Below are 21,427 nucleotides of genomic sequence, written 5' to 3' on the forward strand. Positions count from 1 at the left end.
CTTATTTCTGTGTCCTCACCTTGACTGAGCGCTAGGGAAGGTGCATATGTGACCATCCCCAAATACAGCACCTGTTAACAGAAACATGATTACACATTTAACCGTATTAAAATGATATAGAACATTCAACGTGTAATCAAACAATAGCTTATAACGTTGACTTTTCATGTATGTTGAACTTATTTTGGACCGTACGTAGCCAACCGTGCTAACTGGAGGTTAATTAGTAGCCACAGTCAATCCACTCCCCGAGCTATCGACATCTCTCACAGTCCTGTTGTGTAAACATTTACGTTTATTTGTTGATAATGATCATCACCATATATACCATATGTACACAGACCCGTGATGTTAATTCCGCATTAGATGTACAAATATGCGCTGCGCCTCTTGGGCTGATGGCTGCAAGTTGCATTTCGCATGCATTGAACGAGTTTGATGAGTACTTTTAGTTGTTAATACACAGCAGCACGATGATTCCCTCCTAGCTTCTCCCTGCTGGTCTCACGCCCGTCAACATTGTCAAACGTAGTCCTTGTACCGTTTTGACTTTGAGCAACTCAGTGCTGTCAAAAACATAACTCGTGGTAAAATAATGAATACCAGCCATTGAATCAATCCACTGCTGGATGAAGTCCTATCCACGCTCAGTCATGGGAGTTGTGGAGTTATTTGTTCGTAAATTTAATTGACCATCGCCGTCAGTGTGAGCTGGTAAAGGGGGGGGGGGGGGGGGTAGAACCAGTTGAGGTATCACTTCTATCTCATGTTGAATATGCTCAGGAACTGAAAGCACTGTGTCAATCACTGTGCCACTTACCATGTGCATGAAATAGGCACACACCACTCCGTATCGCACCGCTTGGTTGAACCTGGTGTCGAGGTACTGAATTTGCACAAACAAATGTTATTTTTTTCGGAAAGATATTTACGGTATATGCATATTAAATGTATCTATCTTGTTGAAAATATTTAGTGTGGAAAAATTACCGTGAATAGTTATGGGATATAGATCAACACGCTACCTTCAAAGTTGAGGAATGTTAGATGAATGACTTGTTTCTTATGAAACTTTTGGGTAAAGAAATGGAAACAATTGCGGGGATTTTAGACAAGAAGTGATTTCATTTTCATATTTCAAACAAGTGTTACCATATTAATGTGTGAAACAGTTCTCATCTCTGTTTATAGTTTGCAACTTAGGAATTGATATTACTGACCTCAGTGAGATGATTGGATTAGATGACGATGTCCAGAAAAGCAATCCACAGTGTGATATATGTATGTTGAACTTCTTTCACACAGGACGTAGCCAACCAATCTAATCGGAGGTGCTGGGTGTTATGGCTGTGGTCCTGAGCTACATGCAGAGTTAGCACAAGGGTATGCTAGGAATCACTGGGTTACAAAATTACACTTGGATTTGACCATTGCTACGTACAACACGTGGACTTTGTCGGGCAAATCGTGAGGCACGTACCGATACCTGCTGTTTTGTATCGTGACGTATGTAACCTCCCAGTAGCACGGTTAGCAACGTACGGTGCGAAAGAAGTTCAACATACGTACAATATACATACATACATTGGGCCCTTCCTGCCGTAATTAATACACTCTTTCTATCTATCATGTTGGAGATGGAACTGGAAAGAGAAATACATTGGCATGTATTTGGTGATAATAATAGGAGAGAACTCACATACATTTCAATACAGTAGTGCCAACTTTTCCTACCATTTAGGTGGATATGACAGTAATTACAGAGGAGTGAGATTGTTTGTCTGGGAATCAAACATAGAGGTTTCAGATACAAAAGTTAGAGGTTATTAAGGTTATTAAAATATGAATCCCAACCACAAGCCATGAAGATGTAGAAGTAGACGAGTGGTATGGATAAATACATCAACTTATTAAAAACGAGGGCAAAACACATTACGCCATGATAGTGTGAGGCTTAAATACAAAGGTAATTAAGAGGAGCAAATATGAGATGTTTTTTTATTTGGTATCGAATGGAGGAGCAGGAGAGTAGAATGTTAGCTAGAGTTTGCAAGCGTGTAAAACTCATAGCTCTTTAGTGACAGTGTGTGAACTTTTTGGGGTTCAGCCACCAGTAATGATAGTATCTACTAAGACCAGCTTTATGAAGATTATAGTACATTTCTACATACCTTATATATGCTGGAGAGCTGGAGACGGTAGAAAAGTGGGATATAGATGAATGCTGTGACTGAGATTGCAAAAATCCAGGCGATACCCATGAGCACATGCATCATCCCGTACATGTAGATTTCAGCTGGGAGACCAATTACTAGAAGACGAAAAACAGGTTAGAATCTTAGCTCTCACATACTTCTTGGTAACATAGTAAAACAAACTGTATAGGCCATTGTTTATGCATTGCTGGATGCTTTGGCATGCAACATGTAAAACTTACCAGCGATGGCAGAGAGAAAACTTGCTGCTAAAGACAAGGCCACTGGATATGGTGATAGCTGCCTGCAGTGTGAAAAATCAACACGACAAAATATAAACAAAAGCGGCTATGATCCACGTAACATTGCAATAGATACAAATGTAGTTTAAACCTCGGCATTACAAAGTCTTTATGTTTGTGACTACAGAACTGCATTGTGTAATGTTCACACATGCTGGTATACTAATTAGTATCAATTGGAAAAATTTTCAGATAAGATAATTATGCCAGATAAAATCTGAAAATGTTTTGAACTTTTATTCTTTACGTAACCCACACCATCAATGCTAACCCACAGCCTCAACACCAACTCACATCCTCAACAGTAACCCACAACTTTAATAGTAACCCAGCCTCAAAGGTGATTCACAACCACAGTAGAACGATCGCCTACATTCATACAGTTTCCTGCATCATGAAGTGATGTGCACGATGGGAGTATCTACACGATGGTCCTGTATAGCCCGGTACGAAGGAAAAGCCACCATACTATTGTTAATCGTGGCCTCTCCATCCTTGCGGTGATCAACAGGATTTCAGAGGTGAGCTGGAATTAAACTGTCCAAGACCCATCTTGTTCCGATTGTGAGAAAAAATATTGTATCATGCAGTCATTTTTTGTCGCGTATCTTCGATTAAAATTTAATTCTTCCACTACTCCAGCAACAGCTTGATTATAAAAAAAAAAAACACATAAGCAAACATAATTTAACTTACGTAATACATTACATAAATAATAGTAATTGTGGTATTCATTTCATAATAATGTTACGCTGAATATGAATGTTGTCCTTACCTTCTGCCCAAAAGGATATCTTCTGAGGTGTTCTGTCCACCACCTGCGAAAGCATGGTATAATCCTATACAAGCTGAAATTACCAGCATAAGGGCAAATACAACATAGTCCCAGGTCCCAAACTGGCTCGTCTGGACCATCTCTGCCCTCTTTATCCTAAAATCAATGCGATTGTTGACGTTACTGCATTTATATGAAGTCAGTGTAAGTTTGCCTCGATAGCAATGGCGACGTATTTTCTCAAACGTATTTGCTCTGTAAGAAGCTTCTAATGCGATGTTTAACTCCACTTCAAATCCTTAAATAAGTTACTCTTTCTCTCCTGATCTTTTAACCTTTGCCCCACAACGGACTGTGCCTGGTTCGTATCTCTTCGCTGCTCTCACGAGTTTATTATGTACCTTTGCCCTAAGTTGTGTTCGTACTGCATTTGCCTCACATTTGTGTCTGTCTTATAACTGTAGTTTCGCTGCTTGGCTGCGTGCAAGCTTTGTACTTCTCCCACTCACTCCACTGGCACCAACTTGGATTGTTCGAAAACAAGTAATTAATTTAAACATAGTTCAACACTCAAAATAAACCTTATTGTGCATCCTTCTGAGCACCCACTAATACCCACGCCTCACCCCACCCTATACTAAGCCCACGATTCAGTGCCCAGTTTCTCAGTGAACCGTTATCCCCTTTTCGGTCAAAATCAGTCACTACCTGCATGTCTCTTTTCCACGAAATCCATAAATCCCTCCACGTTGCTATCTCGTCATTCAATCTCCCCACAGACAAAAAGCTATTTTTGCTCGTTCCACCTCTTCCGTTATCCCCAATCCCATTTTGCTGTCATTAGTCCCCTCGATCTCACTCCACCTTACTCTACCTCCCCCTGGCTTTCTCCCTGCCCTCTTAATTTTCGACAAAAACTACCATGGAGCCTGCCCGTTCTTCATGTTACAAAACCTTTATCTTGATTCGCCTCCTCACTCAGCATTACCCGCGCCTCTACCCCATCATTACACGTACCATCATCACCATCGTCGTCATCCCCAAAATAATAACTATAGGCGTTCCTCGCATAAAGCGCGACATGCGTTCCTGAAAACTGCAAGTAAGGCATTAACAGCACAAGATTGGGCAGTCTTGACATGAGTGGATTCAACGGACTCCAGCAGAGGGCGCTGTCATAGCATCACGTATTTGGAGGCATTGCTACACATGGACACGTGGGACATTTGGATGTCTACGAGACAGGATATATTTTACGGCTGTCATTTTGCTGTATTGCTATGGCACCATGGGAAATGCTCATAATGTGTGTGCGTCTTGCACAGAATGTGCCACGCAAAATGCTTCACGCTCAACTGCATTTCTAATTCACCATGACTGAACATTTCCACCACCAGGCCACCGAAAAGTCACTGGAGCCACGCCTTAATGCTTTTGTCAGTGGGGAAAAGACATCGATGGCTGGCGGTGACGTGTCTGGTCAGCATTCAGTGTCCTTAGGGGCCGTCCATAAATGACGTCACGCACCTGGGGGGGGGGGGGGTCAAACATTTGTGACGAGGGGGGGGGGGTGACAAATGTGACGTCACATCAAAATGCGCAACTTTAAATAAATATAGACAACACGTTCTACTTAATTAAATAGACGTTTAAATAAATGTGTTCTCCTACAACAACAGGGTGCAGCGGCATATTAAATACGCACTACAATGACAATAGTTTAAAGCGATTTGAAGCATGTTTTATTTTGTGTTAGCTCTGTCCTCTGTCTGGGAAGGAGTGGCACGATAACACTTGCAAAGATGATCCAATGTGATTGGACCTGTCGCATGCATGAGGCCAGATTGATCAAAAGGTTTCCACAAACTTTATGAGAAAAAAACAAAGCAATAATGAATACAGGTAGTCCTCTACTTACGACGGAGATGCGTTACGAGTCGAAAATATCGTAAGTCGAAGAAGGCCTAGCCTACCCAGGAGTCTTAAAGAATGGTGATAATTTAGCAAAACAGAGCAATTTGTCGTGGTAACCTTAAAATGAAATCGCTAAAGCTACGTATCATACGTGCATTGAGCATATCGTAACGTATCATATTGTACTGTACTCATCAAAATTCTGTCCGTCGTCTGCACACTTGAACGATGTTAGGTTGTTGATGGCAATTTTTTGAATCGCTGTCGCCATCGTAAGATCGAAATATCGTAAGTCGGACCATCGTAACTCGGGGACTACCTGTATATGGAAATACTACGTAAAACGACTATTGTCCTGACAACTAGCAATCAGCTTCCATACCACAAATGTAATACAGTATACAAATACATGTTGGAATATGTTACATCATTAATATGTATCCTGACCTTCGAGTGACTTGTGGGTGGGCAAGGCTACATCCATCACGGCAATGTAAACCCTGCCCATGACCACGTGTGTGCTCACAGCAAGTCGTGCCTTTTCACACCAACAGTGAACCATAATTCTACCACACTTTACAAAAAAAAATACGAATAACAGGAAGAACACAGTGCTCAAATCCAGTTTGTGAACACAACATTTTAATTACTGCACATAGACTATTCATAATCCTCTTATCCACACTTTTGTAGATAAATTATACACGTTGGTTGTTTGACTTGCATCCCACTGGGATATTTGCACACAGCGTTGGTGTACGGTGATTTTTTTCTGCAATATTTTGCTGTCTTTTCTTGGATTTCTGTTTGCACTTAGTCACATATTCACTTTAAGATGTTTTTTGTTCATGTTTTTGTTTTTTGTTTGTTGCGGTTGCACCCGATTCAAGAGCCGAATGGCTCACAGGGCTATACCTAATAAATGAACTTGAACTTGAACGTTGTGGATAATAGGAAGAGCAGGGAAAAGAACGTGTTCCGAGAGGATGTCTACCAGCAAATGGAGTGACGTGTGCACATGCTAGGTGGATTATTACATTGCAGAATTGTGGGAGGTGACAGGGGCTAGGGGAGGCCTTCATCCAGCAGTGGATGAATTATGGCTAATGATGCTGATAATGAGAAAAATGAAATCCATGGATAATGGTATAAATCACAGATTGAGTCATGAATAAGACTGAGTCGTGGATAAGAGGTTGTGGATTGGCGTGCGACTGTTAACCACACTGACAGCAACACATTGATACGGTGGTGTTGCGAGGTGATGGCCAGGTTGAGAATACATCACTGAACGTTGTCACCTTCCTAATTTATCATTGTGCATGCTTGCGTCTTCTTGTACACACAGGCCACTATAAAATATGTGAATCCTTTTGAGACCTTCGATTATAGAAACAGATGGCCTGGCTACACAAGGGATTTCAATTTTAATTGCCATACAATGCCCATGATTAGTCTCTAGTTATGTATGATTAGTGCCATGTTAATGTCAGGGCAACGCATGGCCCTAAATCCAGTTTACATCCGTCTGTAGTGGAAGCCACAGTCTAATGCGGTGTGATCTGCTATTTATTATTTTTCTATCTACGTGGCTTTACCGAAAGACCCAAAGAATATGATCTGCTATTGTTTGCAATTATAATCAAAAGTTGAGTCTTTGTGGGAAGTTGAGTGTATATGTGTATATGCATATGGCCGACAGCGCATGCCCACTACTTTTTGAGCCATTTCAGCAGAAATGCTACGTAGCCACCTCCTAAAATATATCTCTCCATAACCCCCCCCCCCTTTGTCAGTGCTAATAGAAGGCCAGTAGTGTAGTAAAAAAAAACCCCGTCACTCCAGTGGTGATCGTAGAGGAGTCACTAAAAGTTTAAGTTACCGAGAGCTTGTTGCAGCATCGCTGCCTCTTCAAATCTACATTCCCGATTGTGAATATATTTTTTTCATTGTGGGACTTCATTTACAGTTTAAACATGTTTGGGAAGAATAGACCGGAGAGTAAAATTTGCATGAACAACTGAGCCATGAAGATACCACTTGGTAAGTGATTCTAATAACTACTGCAGTACACGCAAACAGGAATGTGTACCACTAATACAATTATTCGAATATTATTCAGTACATTTGACATGTAGTTTTACGTACTCATTTGAAAAGACGTTGTCTCTTACTGTGCAGGCGTGACATAGTAAAATATATAACACTATACAGTACTGCATATTTATTTTTTGAGTGTATGTTTTATTGTGTATTATTACTATGTATTCTAATACAGACGTGAGTTAATTTTTTTTTTATAATTCAAACCAGTAAAATGTGTACACACGATACTGTATCCTCTTGCATTGTCAAAAAGTCATTGAGTGGAATGTAAATTGTATTTCGTTGTGTTTATGAGTTGTTAATTTTCATTACATTCAGAAAGTGTAACCTATTTCCCCCCCAAAAACTAATTAAATATATTCACTATATACCTGATTTGGCTACTTTAAACTACATGTTGAACTGTGTTCCAAATGGGATTTGGTCATGAAATGTGATATTTTGGAGTTGGATAATGCTGATGCTCTTCTCTAATGATGACTTGGATTATCACGATTATTAAACGTGAAAACTATTTTTTTTTCTTTTCACCCATTCTAAACGGGGGATATGTTTTTTTTTCTTTTTAACCTAGGCTTTGTAAAGTTTGAAACTGGAATTATTTAGGGAGCTGATTCCAAATATAACTTTTTTTATCATACATTTTGAAAACCAAATCTGCTGATTTTTGGTGTTCCATAACTTCGGGTTTCTTTTTTTACTTCGTATTTTTTAAAATCTAGGCCTTTCTTGCTGTTGTTACCAGATCCTGTTAAAAAATGAAGGAGCCAAGTCTACCCAAATGTACCTTTACTTAACCACTTTCACTTAACATTTTTACAGGCCTTGCTGTTTTTTTTTTTTATAAATTGGCATATGTCGGTGATATAACATCTAAATAATTTGGCTGTTTTTATAAATTCCCGAATGTTTTTTTCTTTCTCAGAAACATAATCACAGCATTGCGCGTGAAACATTAAGTAGGAAAGAACTGCACTTGATGACCTTCAGAAAAATTCACTAAACAAATATATAAACATGTTTTTATTATATACCTGGTATTCAATATCATACATACGTGTGTAATGCATAGTTAGTGTCGGAGAATCCGAATAACACCTAATTTCAAATAGGGACTCCGGCTTACACGCGGCAGAAAGTAGAATTTGCTTTATTACACTGTGACAGCTGTCATTGTGCTAGTTCTAGCAATAGTGGGGTACTATGTGTCTTGGACATTGTATCCACGATAGGGAGAGTAATGGAAAAAAAATCAACAATGCATTGAAATGTCAGAGATGCATGAGAGAGATGGCGGATATGTGTGAAAAGGGGCAGTGAGGGTCTATTTGTGTAAATACAATTAGAGAGCGCCTATGAGAGCTTTCACGGCACAATGCAGCCTGTGCCATATCCAATCCTGATGTTCACACTGCAGCGGGTATACATTGAATGCTGGGTTGACATCGGCGAAGCTCACAGAAAGGCTAAGATACCAAACACCTGTCAAGGCCAACAGTTCCCCACATTGTCATGGGGAAGGAGGAGTTCTTCTGTATGAAAGGGAGCCAATAATCCAATCAGGTTAATGTTTAATGTCGTTTATGTAAAACAGTGTATTTATATTTAAATAATTTGCGTCTTTGAATGATTACTTTTCAGCCCAAATCATGTTGGCTGTATGGGCTAGCCAGAAGCCGGCCCATGGAAATGTGTCCTGCGACGCAGCCCATAATGGAAGTAGCAAAGACGACCATGTGAATTGTGAGTCAGCAAGAAACACAACAAGCAATGAAGACTCATTCTGGCTGGTGCCCAGCCTAGCTATGTCCTTGGTGGCTTTGAGTATGCTGGCAATGGGTGGCAATGCAGTTGTGGTACGAGATTCATGGCGGTCATTCGTTCGCACACGTGCAGGTAAATGTGCGTCACATGGTCTTAAGTAATTCACATGTAAGTGAATGCATGGGGTTTGTGAAAATACATGAGCAACTTGTATTTGATCAATGCACAGGTAATATTATACAAATGTTAATTGGATTTTTACATCATGGGACCTCCTTTGCCAGTGTCAAAATATAAGAATAGAGTTTATCTTCTTGGTTCTTTCGGTAAAGTCACGTAGAATGGAAATAATAAAAATAAAACATAATAAAATAATTCTCACGACGTTTCGGCCACAATGCAAGCAGCCGTCCTCAGGTGAAGAACAGGTCTGTCGAGAAGTCTTTCAGACTCTGTCTTCTCGACAGACCTGTTCTTTACCTGAGGACGGCTGCTTGCGTTTTGGCCGAAACGTCGTGAGAATTATTTTATTATGTTTAATTTTTATTATTTTATTATTTCCATTCTACGTGACTTTACCGAAAGAACCAAGAAGATGAATCCCTGCAGTCACGAAAGCTTTAAATCGAAAGAATAGTTTCCCCTTTTTTCTGGAAACAAAACAGGTGTTACGATGTTAAAACATCAAACTGAAACCTTTTGTAAGGAATAATGTCTGCGTAAACCACAGATACTTGTGGCGAAAATACAAACAAGGGGAAAACCTATTCCTATATTTTGACACTGGCAAAGGAGGTCCCATGATGGAGCTGCTCACCCCGAGCTCTCAATGCCCTGACAGTGGCATTGTCTTTGTGCTGTTCGCCTTTTGGCGTCCTCTGGTCTAACACTGTTTCCAATCCGTTTCAAAGACAATGCATATATTGTCAGAGCATGTTTTTTTTTGTATTTTCACCACAAGTAACTGTGGTTAATACAGGCATGATTCCTTGCAAAAGGTTTCAGTTTGGTGTTTTAACATCGTAACACCTGTTTCTTGCCAGAAAAAAGGGGAAAACCTATTTTTGGATTTGTACGTGTCTGTTGTGACAATATTTAACAGGTAGACGTAACCGTTGTTCCACACTAAATTCAAATCTCATTCGAGTTTGCCATTCTAATTTGCTTGTCGCCATTATTGTAGCATGTGACTGCTTATTTTGCAGATGTAACCGCTGATGACATTAAATCAAGTTACATTTTCGCTCTCGCTGGAAGATAGATGTTTTATTCTCTGCAAGTGTCACTTCATTGTCCAAACAGGATGCATCGTCCACAACATATTATTGACTTTCAGCAGAGATCCCAAATAGTCCAATTGAATTCCTTTATTTCCGTCAGACAACTCTAACCTCTAGAAGTGAGCCATACTGTCTTCTTGGTTCTTTCGGTAAAGTCACGTAGAAGGGAAATAATAAAAAAATAAGAATTGTATTTTATTATGTTTTATTTTTATTCTTTTATAATTTCCCTTCTACGTGACTTTACCGAAAAAACCAAGAAGATGAATCCCTGCAGTCACGAAAGCTTTAAATCGAAATTGAGCCATACTGGTTCAGCAAATGGCCACAATGTCCAAGGGGACAATCTTAACATCTGCCAGACGGCCCTAAAGGTGCGTCCACACCTCAGCGACCTGTTGCACACCAAGCCGATCTCGAAATCGCACAGCTTAATCACCCACAACAGCTTCGTCCGCATCTGGGCAAGTAGTTTCGCTGTAACAGAGATGTATCTCTGTGGGTACCAGTGGTGGGCCGTGTATTTTACACCTAGGCCTTCGGTGCTATCCTCCCGCAATTAAACCGCCTTTGAATAACCTCACCTTGACACTAGAGCTATAGGCTATTAGCATTCGAAGTAACCGCCCATATTCACAGTAACCTTTATCGAGTGGAATAAACTGATTTAACACGAGGCTCAATACCTATGAGAGTTAAAATACATTTTACAAATACTGAAACCATCAAGGATGTACCACTATTACGCAGTATGACAGGATGCTGCATCACTAATAGACATCGCATAGCCCAAATCAATGTCATTACCAAAGAAACAAGAACAAACTCACAACAACCAGTCACATTTACTCATACGACCACCAAGCAAGAAAAAATGCTGTGAAACACAAATATCAGGATTCAACAGGCTTCCCCACAGATTTCAGCCAAGCTGCTGGGCCTAAACGCACATGCCACCACGCACACTCAAAGGCACACCCAGGCCACTGAATCTGAATATCATTCACACCAGCAGCAACGATCTAAAGCAGCGCAACTGGGTTTGCCAGTAAATCCGCCACCAAAAGCCATATCTTCCCCTCCTCCTTCAGCCATTGTGCGTTAAAAAACAACAGGGCTAAGTAAAAATCTAAACAAAAAATTTAAAGCACTACATCTAAACGTCACGAAAGGAAGTTTAAATAAATATTAGATGATGCTACGTTACGTGCTAGCTAGTTTTACTTCAGTTAGCTAACTGGCCCTCCGATCACGCCACACGAAAAATGCTAAAGTAGGTGGCTAGGCCAGCTAGAAGGCTCCGGCGTGTCAAATAATACGCCCAACATGACAAACTCGAAATCTGATTGGTTAAAGAATATGAAAATCAACATTTGCTTCAAAAGTGGAGGTGATTCACTCGAAATTCTGAAGGCCTTAGGGTATTTTTTTCACCTGGAGACAGCACAGGTGGAAAATCTGGTTGGATCAAAGCTGTAATTTATGAGCTGCACTGGAAGCAGCGCAACTGAGGCAGAGATTAGCAATGAAATGACGTTAATAGACTGATGGGAACGAACTTTGTAAAATACATATAGCATTAATGAAAATATATATTAAATGATAAAAATAAAATTTTCTGATCTGACAATTTCTAGGCCAGCAGAGAAAGCGTTGCTGGCCATGACGGCCTCCTCTGGTGGGTACCGTAGTGGCGAGATGTTTTCGCCTTCGCCTGGTATGCAGGAGGACGTGGGTTCGACCCCAAACCCTGACGTCTGTATATTTGGAGTTTGTATGCTCTAACTCCCCGTGGCCACGTGGATTTTTCTCGGGGTCCTCCGGTTTTCCCTCCACATTTAGAAACATGCATTTAAAAAATTTGGCTGCTATACATTTCCACGTGTGATTAGCCACGTCGTTGGGCTATTATTTGTGGCCAGGTCGATTCTGAAAAAGAACCAGATAGCTCAGTGGTGCCTTACCTGGTAAAATAAAGTAATATATATTTTTTAAATCTGACATGGCTGAAGTTTGTTTAGGGTTAGCTCCACCCCTGACCAACATCACCATTCTAACACCCTCCGTTCTACATCTTACTGAAGCAACGTGTTGCGCAACTGCTCGCAAACTTACAATAGACTTCCACACGTAAAGCGATGTAATTGCACGTAAACCAGTTGCGCAGCAGATCGCTCACGCGTGGACACGCCCCACACTTTCGCGTGGGCAACCACAACATCTATGGGAAATGTATGTACGAATGTTGAACTTTGTATGGACGAATGTGGTCAACCATATTCTTTGGTTCTTTCGGTAAAGTCACGTAGATAGATAAACAATAATAAAAGAAAGTGAATAAAAATAAAAAATAATAAAAACAAAAAACACTAATGTAGACTGTAGCCTGGTTCTTAATCGGAGTGAGTGTACTGGCAGTTTATAATGTAGACTGTAGCCTGGTTCTTAACGTGAGTGAGCGTACTGGCAGTCTATAATGTAGACTTATTCTTGGTTCTTTCGCTAATAAAAAAAACATCCGTGTTAATCGGAGGTGTGGGGGAAGGATAGCTAAAAAAAAATCACAATTTCCAGCAGAACTAGCATTCATAGTAAGAAAATTATTTGGTGATGCTGCTGCTTTGGCAGTGGTGCACAAGCACAGTTCAATCAGTACCTCACTCAACACATTACAAAAATGACCCTGCCTTAAATCTAAACAATATATCCGACGTTTTGGACAATGACACTTCCTCATAACACATCATTCAATAGGTACCCTTGACGTCCAGTAGGTCGCCATATCTTCCAACAAAAGTCATTGGGCCTCATTCACATTTATATTTTGGCTGAAGTTCCACAACTTTTAAGCTGTATGGCCAATTTTTGACAGAAAAATTTGTTAATTCCCTCGTATGGAACGCGTCCTGTTATTCAGATTGGTGGGCCAACCAGGGGTTTGATATTTATTCGGCCATATGATGTATAATGGCAAACCTTGCTGTATGTATAACATACAGATTATGATCAATCACTTTTCCTGAACGCTGTCACCAACCCTTTCATTTTATAGACACGTGTCGATGATGCGTGATGTCATCGGCATCTAGAATGTCCCTCTCACATCAATTTTCTTGCACGATTGTATAATGTATGAAGTCATGCTTTAAGATTCAACAATAAGACCCTGTCTGTAGACTATGTAGACAGGGTAGCAATAGCATGATTGCTACGAAGTTGTCTGCCATTTTCATTTTCAGGCAATGCTCCCCGACCCTGTGCTTCCCTGCTCATGGCAAACCTGGCCCTGGCCGACTTTGGCTGTGGTCTGTTTGTCATGCCTGCATCACTGCACGCACTGATCCACGGAGCCTGGGTGATGGGAACACCTGTCTGCCTGTGCATCTGTGCCCTGAACTACTGCTTCATCATCGTAGCGATGGGAACATTAGGTGAGAGAAGGTGCAGGTCGTAATATTACAATTAATTTACCTCAATTGTCTGTCGCGTTTGTAAACTCCGCATATGTCACCGGACATGAGTGTGTCGAAGGTAACTCATTGTTGCCTCTAATAATATTTTAAATTGTCATTAAGCCATAATACATTCTTTGGAATACATTTAATGTTAAGTATTGTTAACAAAAACCCCATGTTTCGTGTTATATTAATTTCAATTTACTGTAAAATGTATTTGATCGGCTTTAATTTTCCGTAAGGGATTCTCAATTGATATATATTTTACATTTTTACAAGGTTGTAGTAATTATAAAGAGCTCATCTAACCATTGGACATCCTTAATCCATCTTGCGTCTTTTCGTCCGTCGTGTAGGTATCATCTCGCTGGACCGCTGCTTAGCCGTGTGGCGAGCTGCCGACTATCGGCAATTACTGCCATGGAAACGTGCGGCTCAGGCCTGTGGACTCACCTGGTTTTCAGGCATAATCTTTGGATGTGTGCCAGCTGCCTGCAGATGGGTCTGGTAACATGTTCAACCCGATTCAACGTCCCTATTTACTTATCCCTTGACTCATTTCCTCGCTGCGGTGTCATAATTGTTCACAATCATAGTTAAAAAAAAAAGTAATTCTAAAGAAACACGTTTGGCTTGGTCATACAAGTTCGCAACCCGGTACAGTCCGGATCATGTGTGTATGTGTGTGTGTAAGATGGATGGAGCCTGTTTGGTTGGCGTGGTTTATCGGCAGGGCGAGGGAGTTGATGTTCATTCTGGTCGGCACTCCGCCGATGAGTTGCGGAGTTGTCGGAAATGTGACTCCACCCATTCAGCCCAGTAAATTGGGATAAATTACTCGTATAGAATTTGAAAGTGGACAACCCAGTAAACATGCAACGTTGGTCCAATGTCCGTTGATGTTGGACCAACGCGTTCACTGGGACATTTATTTAGAACAATTTCCACTTTATTTTCCTTTTTAGGAATCATGCAAACGTATTACCCTAAATTGTACAATAATCAGGCCAATACTCTTTAATTTGCAAACCGTGCTTTCTAACCAATGGGTTACCTGGCCATGTGCATTGTGACTGTCATAGTTCTAAACCACAGTCGCAATACAAGTAATACAAGCGACAATGTTTGTTTTGGGTCACCTTATATCAAGCGATTTGTGGATACGTGTGGACCGAACTGGGGCACATCGACATTCAGTCGCCAACAGGACCACAGCCTGTAAAAAAATATATTCAAACTGGTCTCTGTGCAATGTGAATGATTTTGGGCAGTTAAAATACAATACCAGGCAAACATGTTCACAGAGGCCTGGTAAATTTAATTTCACATTCCATATCTTTTGTCAGTCCGCTGCTGGATGAGGGCCAAGTGGGTTATGGGTGCTATTTGACTCGACTTTAGTTTTCTTGTTCATGTTTTTGTTTTTTGTTTGGTGCGGTTGCACCCGATTCAAGAGCCGAATGGCTCACAGGGCGATACTAAATACATGAAACTGAAAACTGAAACCACGCTGGCCAATGTCGGTTGATGAAGGCAAGGAGCATAGACTTTGGGGCATGGTATAGTACAGCAACGGATTTTACTCTACTGTAATGCTATCTGCTGACAAAAAAACCCACTTTTTATATTAACCACCCCCCCCCCCTCCTCCCCGTCTATATTCAGGCTGCTGGTGCAGGTAGTGCTACAACATAAAATCATGTTGTCCCTGTAAATATCTATCCTTCCAATTGTGTATAAATAGCAAAGTCATTGCAAACGAATTAAATTTAACAATTTTGCCCGACAGTTTATGCTCGCTTTGGATAGCCCTAGTGTTGGATTTATATGGCCATAAGGGACTATCACTTGAATACAAGATATCCCTATACGTACACTTATTAATGTATCCCATAATCCCCCCCAAAACACATCTGGTAATCTTAAGCAATACTCGCACAAGCTTTTTTCACTCCCTGCACACACCACTGCAGCTCCAAAGGACAAAGTGATGCGAGATAGATGTGATGTGGAAACATAATTCCCGGAATAACGTTCCTGACTGTCCTGGCTGAAATGAAGCACCATTTGTAACAACGCTCCTGACACTCTACTGTATTGTGTTGCCCTTTCAAATATGTCCAACCTTAGGTATGACCGAGAAGAACTGATCTGTACGATTCGCTGGGATCAGAATTTCCGGAGTGTGATAACATACACACTGTCCGCTTTCTTCGTGTGTTTCTTCGGGCCCATTTGCATAATAACAACCTCCTACATTGTCATGCTGGTAGCCTACCATCGCAACGCTTTTAGGTATGGCTTCTCAAATTCACGTCAATACTGAAATTGACATACACCCTGCCGTGTGTATAAGGGGCCGTCCATAAATGACGTCACGCGATTTTGGACGATTTTTTACCCCCCCCTCTCATCACACGGCGTCACAAAAAGTCAGACCCCCCTCAAATATGACGTCACAAAGCGTTGCCCCCCCCCCAAACCATATTTCCATTTTGAAAATAAAACATGCTTCAAATCGCTTTAAACTATTGTCATTGTAGTGCGTATTTAATGTGGCGCTGCACTCTGATGTTGTAGGAGTGTAGTTATAACAATTAGTGTTGTTATAACAATTCTATATTTATTTAAAGTTGCTCATTTTGATGTGACGTCACACATCGTCACAAATGTCTGACCCCCCCACCCCCCAGGTGCGTGACGTCATTTATGCACGGCCCCTAACATCCACAATATGTTTATGTGTGTGAAGTTACTTTTTAAATGAAGTTACTCAGTACCTACGCCGTCCCGTGTCACTAACAAATCGGGCAACTCAATGACCACTTGTCACGGGGCTCTTCCATGTCCTCGTCGTTAAAATCATGTTGCCGTTTATTCAGTAGAGTGCTATTCATTTTCATATCTATACTTTTTTTTTTACAAATTACATTTACATTGAACCTGAGGTATTTTTATAATCTACATGCATAAAGAGTCCATTGTAGGTTTTTCACGAGCATTGATGGGCATGAAGTTGACATTTCTTTGCCAAGAGAATGCGAGATATTTCAGCAGGTATTTGTGTTTACGATGTTTGAATTCGTTCAGAAAAAATGACAACAACAAGACTTCCCGTCGCTTGGCCAAGATGGCCCTGGTGATGGTTGCAGCTTACCTCATGTGCTACACACCATTTGCTCTTACTAAGGTGAGTCTTGATTAAATATTGCACGTGAAATTGGAATTTATGCTGCTGATTTTGACCAAAATATTCCACGATGTGCATGTTGGTGTTCTAGTATTGATAAGACTATACACGACAGAAGATACAGAAATATGTACAATAATAACAAAAGGCAATGTATTCTAGATTTGAAGTTTTCGTGACTGCAATGATCCATACTCTTTGTTTCTTTCGGTAAAGTCATGTAGGTGAAAATAATAAAATAAAATAAATATTTTGTTGTTGTTTTTATTTTATTTTATTATTTTCACCTACGTGACTTTACCGACAGAACCAAAGAGTAAAAGGCAATGTCGACAAAATAATGTTTAAAGGAGACGGGCAGTGGAAAATGAGAGCTGCTACATCGACACAGAAATATTTAGTGACACAAGTTCACATTGAACTGCACTGACGTCCAGCTGCGTTCTTGCAGTCTTTATTGGATAATTAATCGACCCACGTGTGTTACAACGTTGTCGAATGTCATTTTGTTTTGTGCGCACCCAGGTGCTGAAGGTGGCCAACGGCAGTCTGGATGCTGTGCCTGCTTGGCTATCAACCACATCGTCTTTTGCCGCATATTCGAACTCAGCCATCAACCCAATTATATACAGGCTCCTGGGCAAGAGTAGAAGAGTGGGGAAGAAAGGAGATGGAAACAAGACGACGCTGTGTTTCAGAGCACGCAATTGGTGTCACGTTTCAGAACACAGGGTGGGTGCAGCCCCTAGTATATCTGCTTTAATCGAATCCCAATCATTTAACCCTCCTACTCCTTCCCTAAGTGCACAACGTGCCAAGGGCGTTGAATAATCAAACAGGGAAATGTTTTTTTTTCTCCCAGGGAATATTGGTTAGCATCAGCATGGCAGGCAATTTCTCCACATACTGTAGTCACGCTCTGCTACGATAAGTTGCACTTTTTTGGAATGCATTAGTTAATTGACCCTGCCTGTCCCAAATATACGTAGTAATTATCTTTCTGATAACAGGTTGGAATATTTTATTATTATTATAAAGGAAACTGGGTGATTCCATTCAGTACTGTAAACGTAATCTCCTACTCGTAAGAGTAGATCCAAGTTTCATCAGCATGGAGGATGTCAGCCATAAATGGATTGACTTCATGTTGAAATCTGATCAAAATCTTTTGTTCTGTGCGTGGATGCACAAGTGCATATTATATTGCTTAAAAGTAATTCAACTGCAGTTCGCTCAACATAGCCATGTCCTACTGATAATTTAACTTGACTGTCAATAATGCTTGTAATGTCAGAAATTTATGACATCATATATTACCAGTTCATCCAGAAAATATTTTAGTAAGGACTGATGTAATCGGTAAATGCTATATATTTAGGAACTTGTTTTTGATTGTGAGCGTCATTATTATTTTAAAGATATTGTGTCAGAAAACAAAATAAATAATGATAAATGAGAACCACGATTGTGCAAAATGGAGGATACAATTATTGTGGATCTCATTTTATACATTGTATCGCCATATTGCAGAAACCCTGGGGTATTCCTTGCTCTGTACTTTGAGTGACAAGGGAGAAGAGACGACCATGGGCTGTATCTCGGCCTCGCTGTGCGCTGCGTTGCACCGCTAGTCGAGTAGATAACCTTGCGTTCAATAAACCCTCGGAGCCAGGATGAACGTCCAACTCCAATCGTCATTTATTGATTGTAACAAGGTAAAACTGGTGAGAAAACACAGATACAGCATCTGTTATAATCCGGAAACACCAACACAATGAACACCACAGCACCAGAACATTGTCTTAGATAACAATAGATCCTGGACGGACCAGGCCCCTACATTACCACTGAACAACTAGACAAGAGCACAAGCCGGTGCGTTGCATACAGGCACATCGTGTATTCATCCCACTGCACCCAAAAAGTACAGCATTACACATAACACTAAACTGTGGATTAGATACTTCGTCATCTTTACTCTCAGGATCGCAACATAGGCACAAGTCTGACTCGACCTACTAAATCACAAGTAACATCCACAATAAGGAAAGTCGCAGGCTTCGTTACTAACTAGGCCTCGTATTTACTACAACAACTTAACGGCACCATAAAGGCATTTACATCACTATAATGGTCATTCCAACATTACAACAGCATTGCCAATATTATAGGAATATAAACAACTTACAGACAATGCTTCTTAAGCTCCCACAATGGACAAGTGCGGCTGTGATCTCACTGAGATGCGATGCATGCCGCCATCTTGAATTATCAGTAAGTTGGCAGAAGCCCGCGTGGTTCACTGAAAATCTAAAATTGTCACTTCCTGGTCACGTGACCAAAATTAGCATAAAAAAACAGGAACTTCCTGTGAACATACGCTCCACATCTGCAGTGAGGCAAGACAGGCTGAAAGAGCAGAAGGTTGGGGTTTCTTAAGAAAAATACAACATAGACACAGGCAATCTGTATCTGGCCCACTGCGTCAAAAAGCAAGAGATTGGTTTTAAATTTATTTGGACGGTTGAAAACAATGCGTAAACATGGATAGTCTTTCCTTGGTCATATATTCTCATAAATAATATAAGATTAAATGATATTATTATAAAGTTCTATATAACGCAGGTGACATTATTCTCTATATCATAGGAAGTTCATTAGATAATGTACATCTAAATTTACAAGATTGCATTACAACCGTTAAAAATCATTCACCTGGAAACTCCACCTGAATGCAAACCCAATATGTAACTGCTATGAACCATAACTCAACTACAGCTTGAAGCCGCTGCACTTTGTCCATAACCACTCTCAACAGTGCAATTGAAAATGTTTCGTCATATAAGCATCTTGGCATCTGGATCCATTATCATCTCAACTTGAAACCTCATCACAATTTTTGAATAAAAAAAAACAAGAATGAAGACGGTGACTTTGTATTGAAACGAATCCCGTTTCTCATCTTCTACACAGAAACATTTCATAGCTGCTCCCTTCACCGTCTTTAAACTCTGAGGGGCATTCATTGGGCCAAGTTCATCTTCAATGCATGCACACATAACCGTCTCTCACTTACACAAAAGTGTTCTTTCAGAACCAAAATGATTGACATCCTAGAAGTCCCACAAAACTCAAGTTTCTTGTCCAAAAAATAGACCAAAAATGGTTCTTTCTCATCCTGTGCTAATGCTCAAAACACCAGGAATTACATCGCTTCAAAACTGTCCTTGGTTAATCTCTAATCTAGATCATAATCTGATGATAAACTGCCGATTATCTATAATACCTTCGGTTTCAATTGCATTTTGCATATATTCTTTACTCTTTAAATATCAGTGTAGTCACCCTATATCTGTTTAATAGTTCTGTAGTTTAATTTGTAACTTGACGTCGATGAGTTTAGAAGTCATCTGCCTAAGCTGCCTTTCGCTGCAGGGAATTTATAAGTGACATTGATTTGTATGTGTGCATGTTTTATGATTTATCACGTGACACAGGTATGTTTACTCTTATTTCGATTCGCGTCATTGCTGTACTTTTGGTTTGTTTTTCATTTTGTTGACCCAAGGTCACTTTTGCAAACGAGGTTATCCTTGTCCCTTGAATTTTCAATTGGTTAAATAAAATAAATATGAAACTTGAACACTGCGGCAGATGTGACGAGTTTGGTGTCACCGATGATTGATTTGCTCAAGGCTGCTGTTGATTTTCAATTTCGGTTATAGACCTTGCTGAAGTAGCATTAAAAAACGACCTCTCTCATAGCCACAAACACAAACACTGTTGGATTGTGTGTATCATGCATATATTAGCGTCATGCTGATCAGGTCTTACCTTCTATTGACTGAACCTGAAGTGAGTACTTGATGTTACGTGTGAACATCTATGAGCACCATTTATCTTGCCTTCACTGGAATTCCCCAACAGTGTGATCTGCGACAGCTTGTAAGAATATATAAGGTTCTTTGTTTCGATTTAAAGCTTTCGTGACTGCAGGGATTCATCTTCTTGGTTCTTTCGGTAAAGTCACGTAGAAGGGAAAAAATAAAAAAATAAAAATAAAACACAATAAAATATTTTATTATGTTTTATTTTAAAATAATAAAAATAAAACACAATAAAATATTTTATTATGTTTTATTTTAAAATAATAAAAATAAAACACAATAAAATATTTTGTGTTTTATTTTAAAATAATAAAAATAACACAATAAAATATTTTAGCATGTTTTATTTTACAATAATAAAAATAAAACATAATAAAATATTGTATTTGTTATTTGTATTATTTTATGATTTCCCTTCTACGTGACTTTATCGAAAGAACCAAGAATAAGGTTCTTTGTCTTTCAAATTTATAGTGACTGTGAAGGTTTGATCAACTTTGTTCTTAGCTGACGGTAATATTGGCTATATTATAAGGAACAGCCAGAGACAATTACATAT

At 39.9% G+C, this 21,427-nt stretch overlaps 2 protein-coding genes across 5 annotated transcripts in view; one reads left to right on the forward strand and one right to left on the reverse strand.

The window, feature by feature from the left end:
- The window catches only part of LOC144721468 (sodium-coupled monocarboxylate transporter 1-like), a 50,309-nt gene extending 31,027 nt beyond the window's left edge, over window positions 1-19,282 (reverse strand). For 2 of the 4 annotated variants that reach the window (XM_078599098.1, XM_078599123.1), the window contains exons 1-7: window positions 19,170-19,282; window positions 18,540-18,702; window positions 3,273-4,799; window positions 2,438-2,499; window positions 2,172-2,311; window positions 821-886; window positions 20-71 (exon numbers count right to left, since the gene is read on the reverse strand). In XM_078599098.1, the coding sequence (XP_078455224.1) occupies window positions 20-71; window positions 821-886; window positions 2,172-2,311; window positions 2,438-2,499; window positions 3,273-3,412 (460 nt within the window). In that variant the 5' untranslated portion in view covers window positions 3,413-4,799; window positions 18,540-18,702; window positions 19,170-19,282. The remainder of the gene's footprint in view (window positions 1-19; window positions 72-820; window positions 887-2,171; window positions 2,312-2,437; window positions 2,500-3,272; window positions 4,800-18,539; window positions 18,703-19,169) is intronic. The other 2 variants (XM_078599107.1, XM_078599115.1) reach the window with 2 other exon arrangements.
- LOC144721498 (visual pigment-like receptor peropsin) lies at window positions 8,725-20,629 on the forward strand. Its single transcript, XM_078599151.1, has 6 exons — window positions 8,725-9,188; window positions 13,576-13,767; window positions 14,148-14,298; window positions 15,922-16,086; window positions 16,882-16,981; window positions 17,507-20,629. The coding sequence occupies exons 1-6, from the start codon at window positions 8,942-8,944 to the stop codon at window positions 17,810-17,812; spliced, it is 1,161 nt and encodes a 386-aa protein (XP_078455277.1). The 5' UTR covers window positions 8,725-8,941; the 3' UTR covers window positions 17,813-20,629.
- Window positions 20,630-21,427: the final 798 nt, after the last annotated feature.

Source organism: Lampetra planeri, chromosome 1 (assembly GCF_965212315.1).
Source record: "Lampetra planeri chromosome 1, kcLamPlan1.2.h2, whole genome shotgun sequence".
In the NCBI taxonomy this organism is placed as follows: domain Eukaryota; kingdom Metazoa; phylum Chordata; class Hyperoartia; order Petromyzontiformes; family Petromyzontidae; genus Lampetra; species Lampetra planeri.

Excerpts from the sequence above, each read along its gene's own strand:
- LOC144721498 (XM_078599151.1), top strand. The coding sequence starts at position 8,942 with ATGTTGGCTGTATGGGCTAGCCAGAAGCCGGCCCATGGAAATGTGTCC. Across the intron at positions 14,299-15,921 it reads GCTGCCTGCAGATGGGTCTG|GTATGACCGAGAAGAACTGA; the intron begins GTAACATGTTCA and ends GTCCAACCTTAG. Across the intron at positions 16,982-17,506 it reads CACCATTTGCTCTTACTAAG|GTGCTGAAGGTGGCCAACGG; the intron begins GTGAGTCTTGAT and ends GTGCGCACCCAG.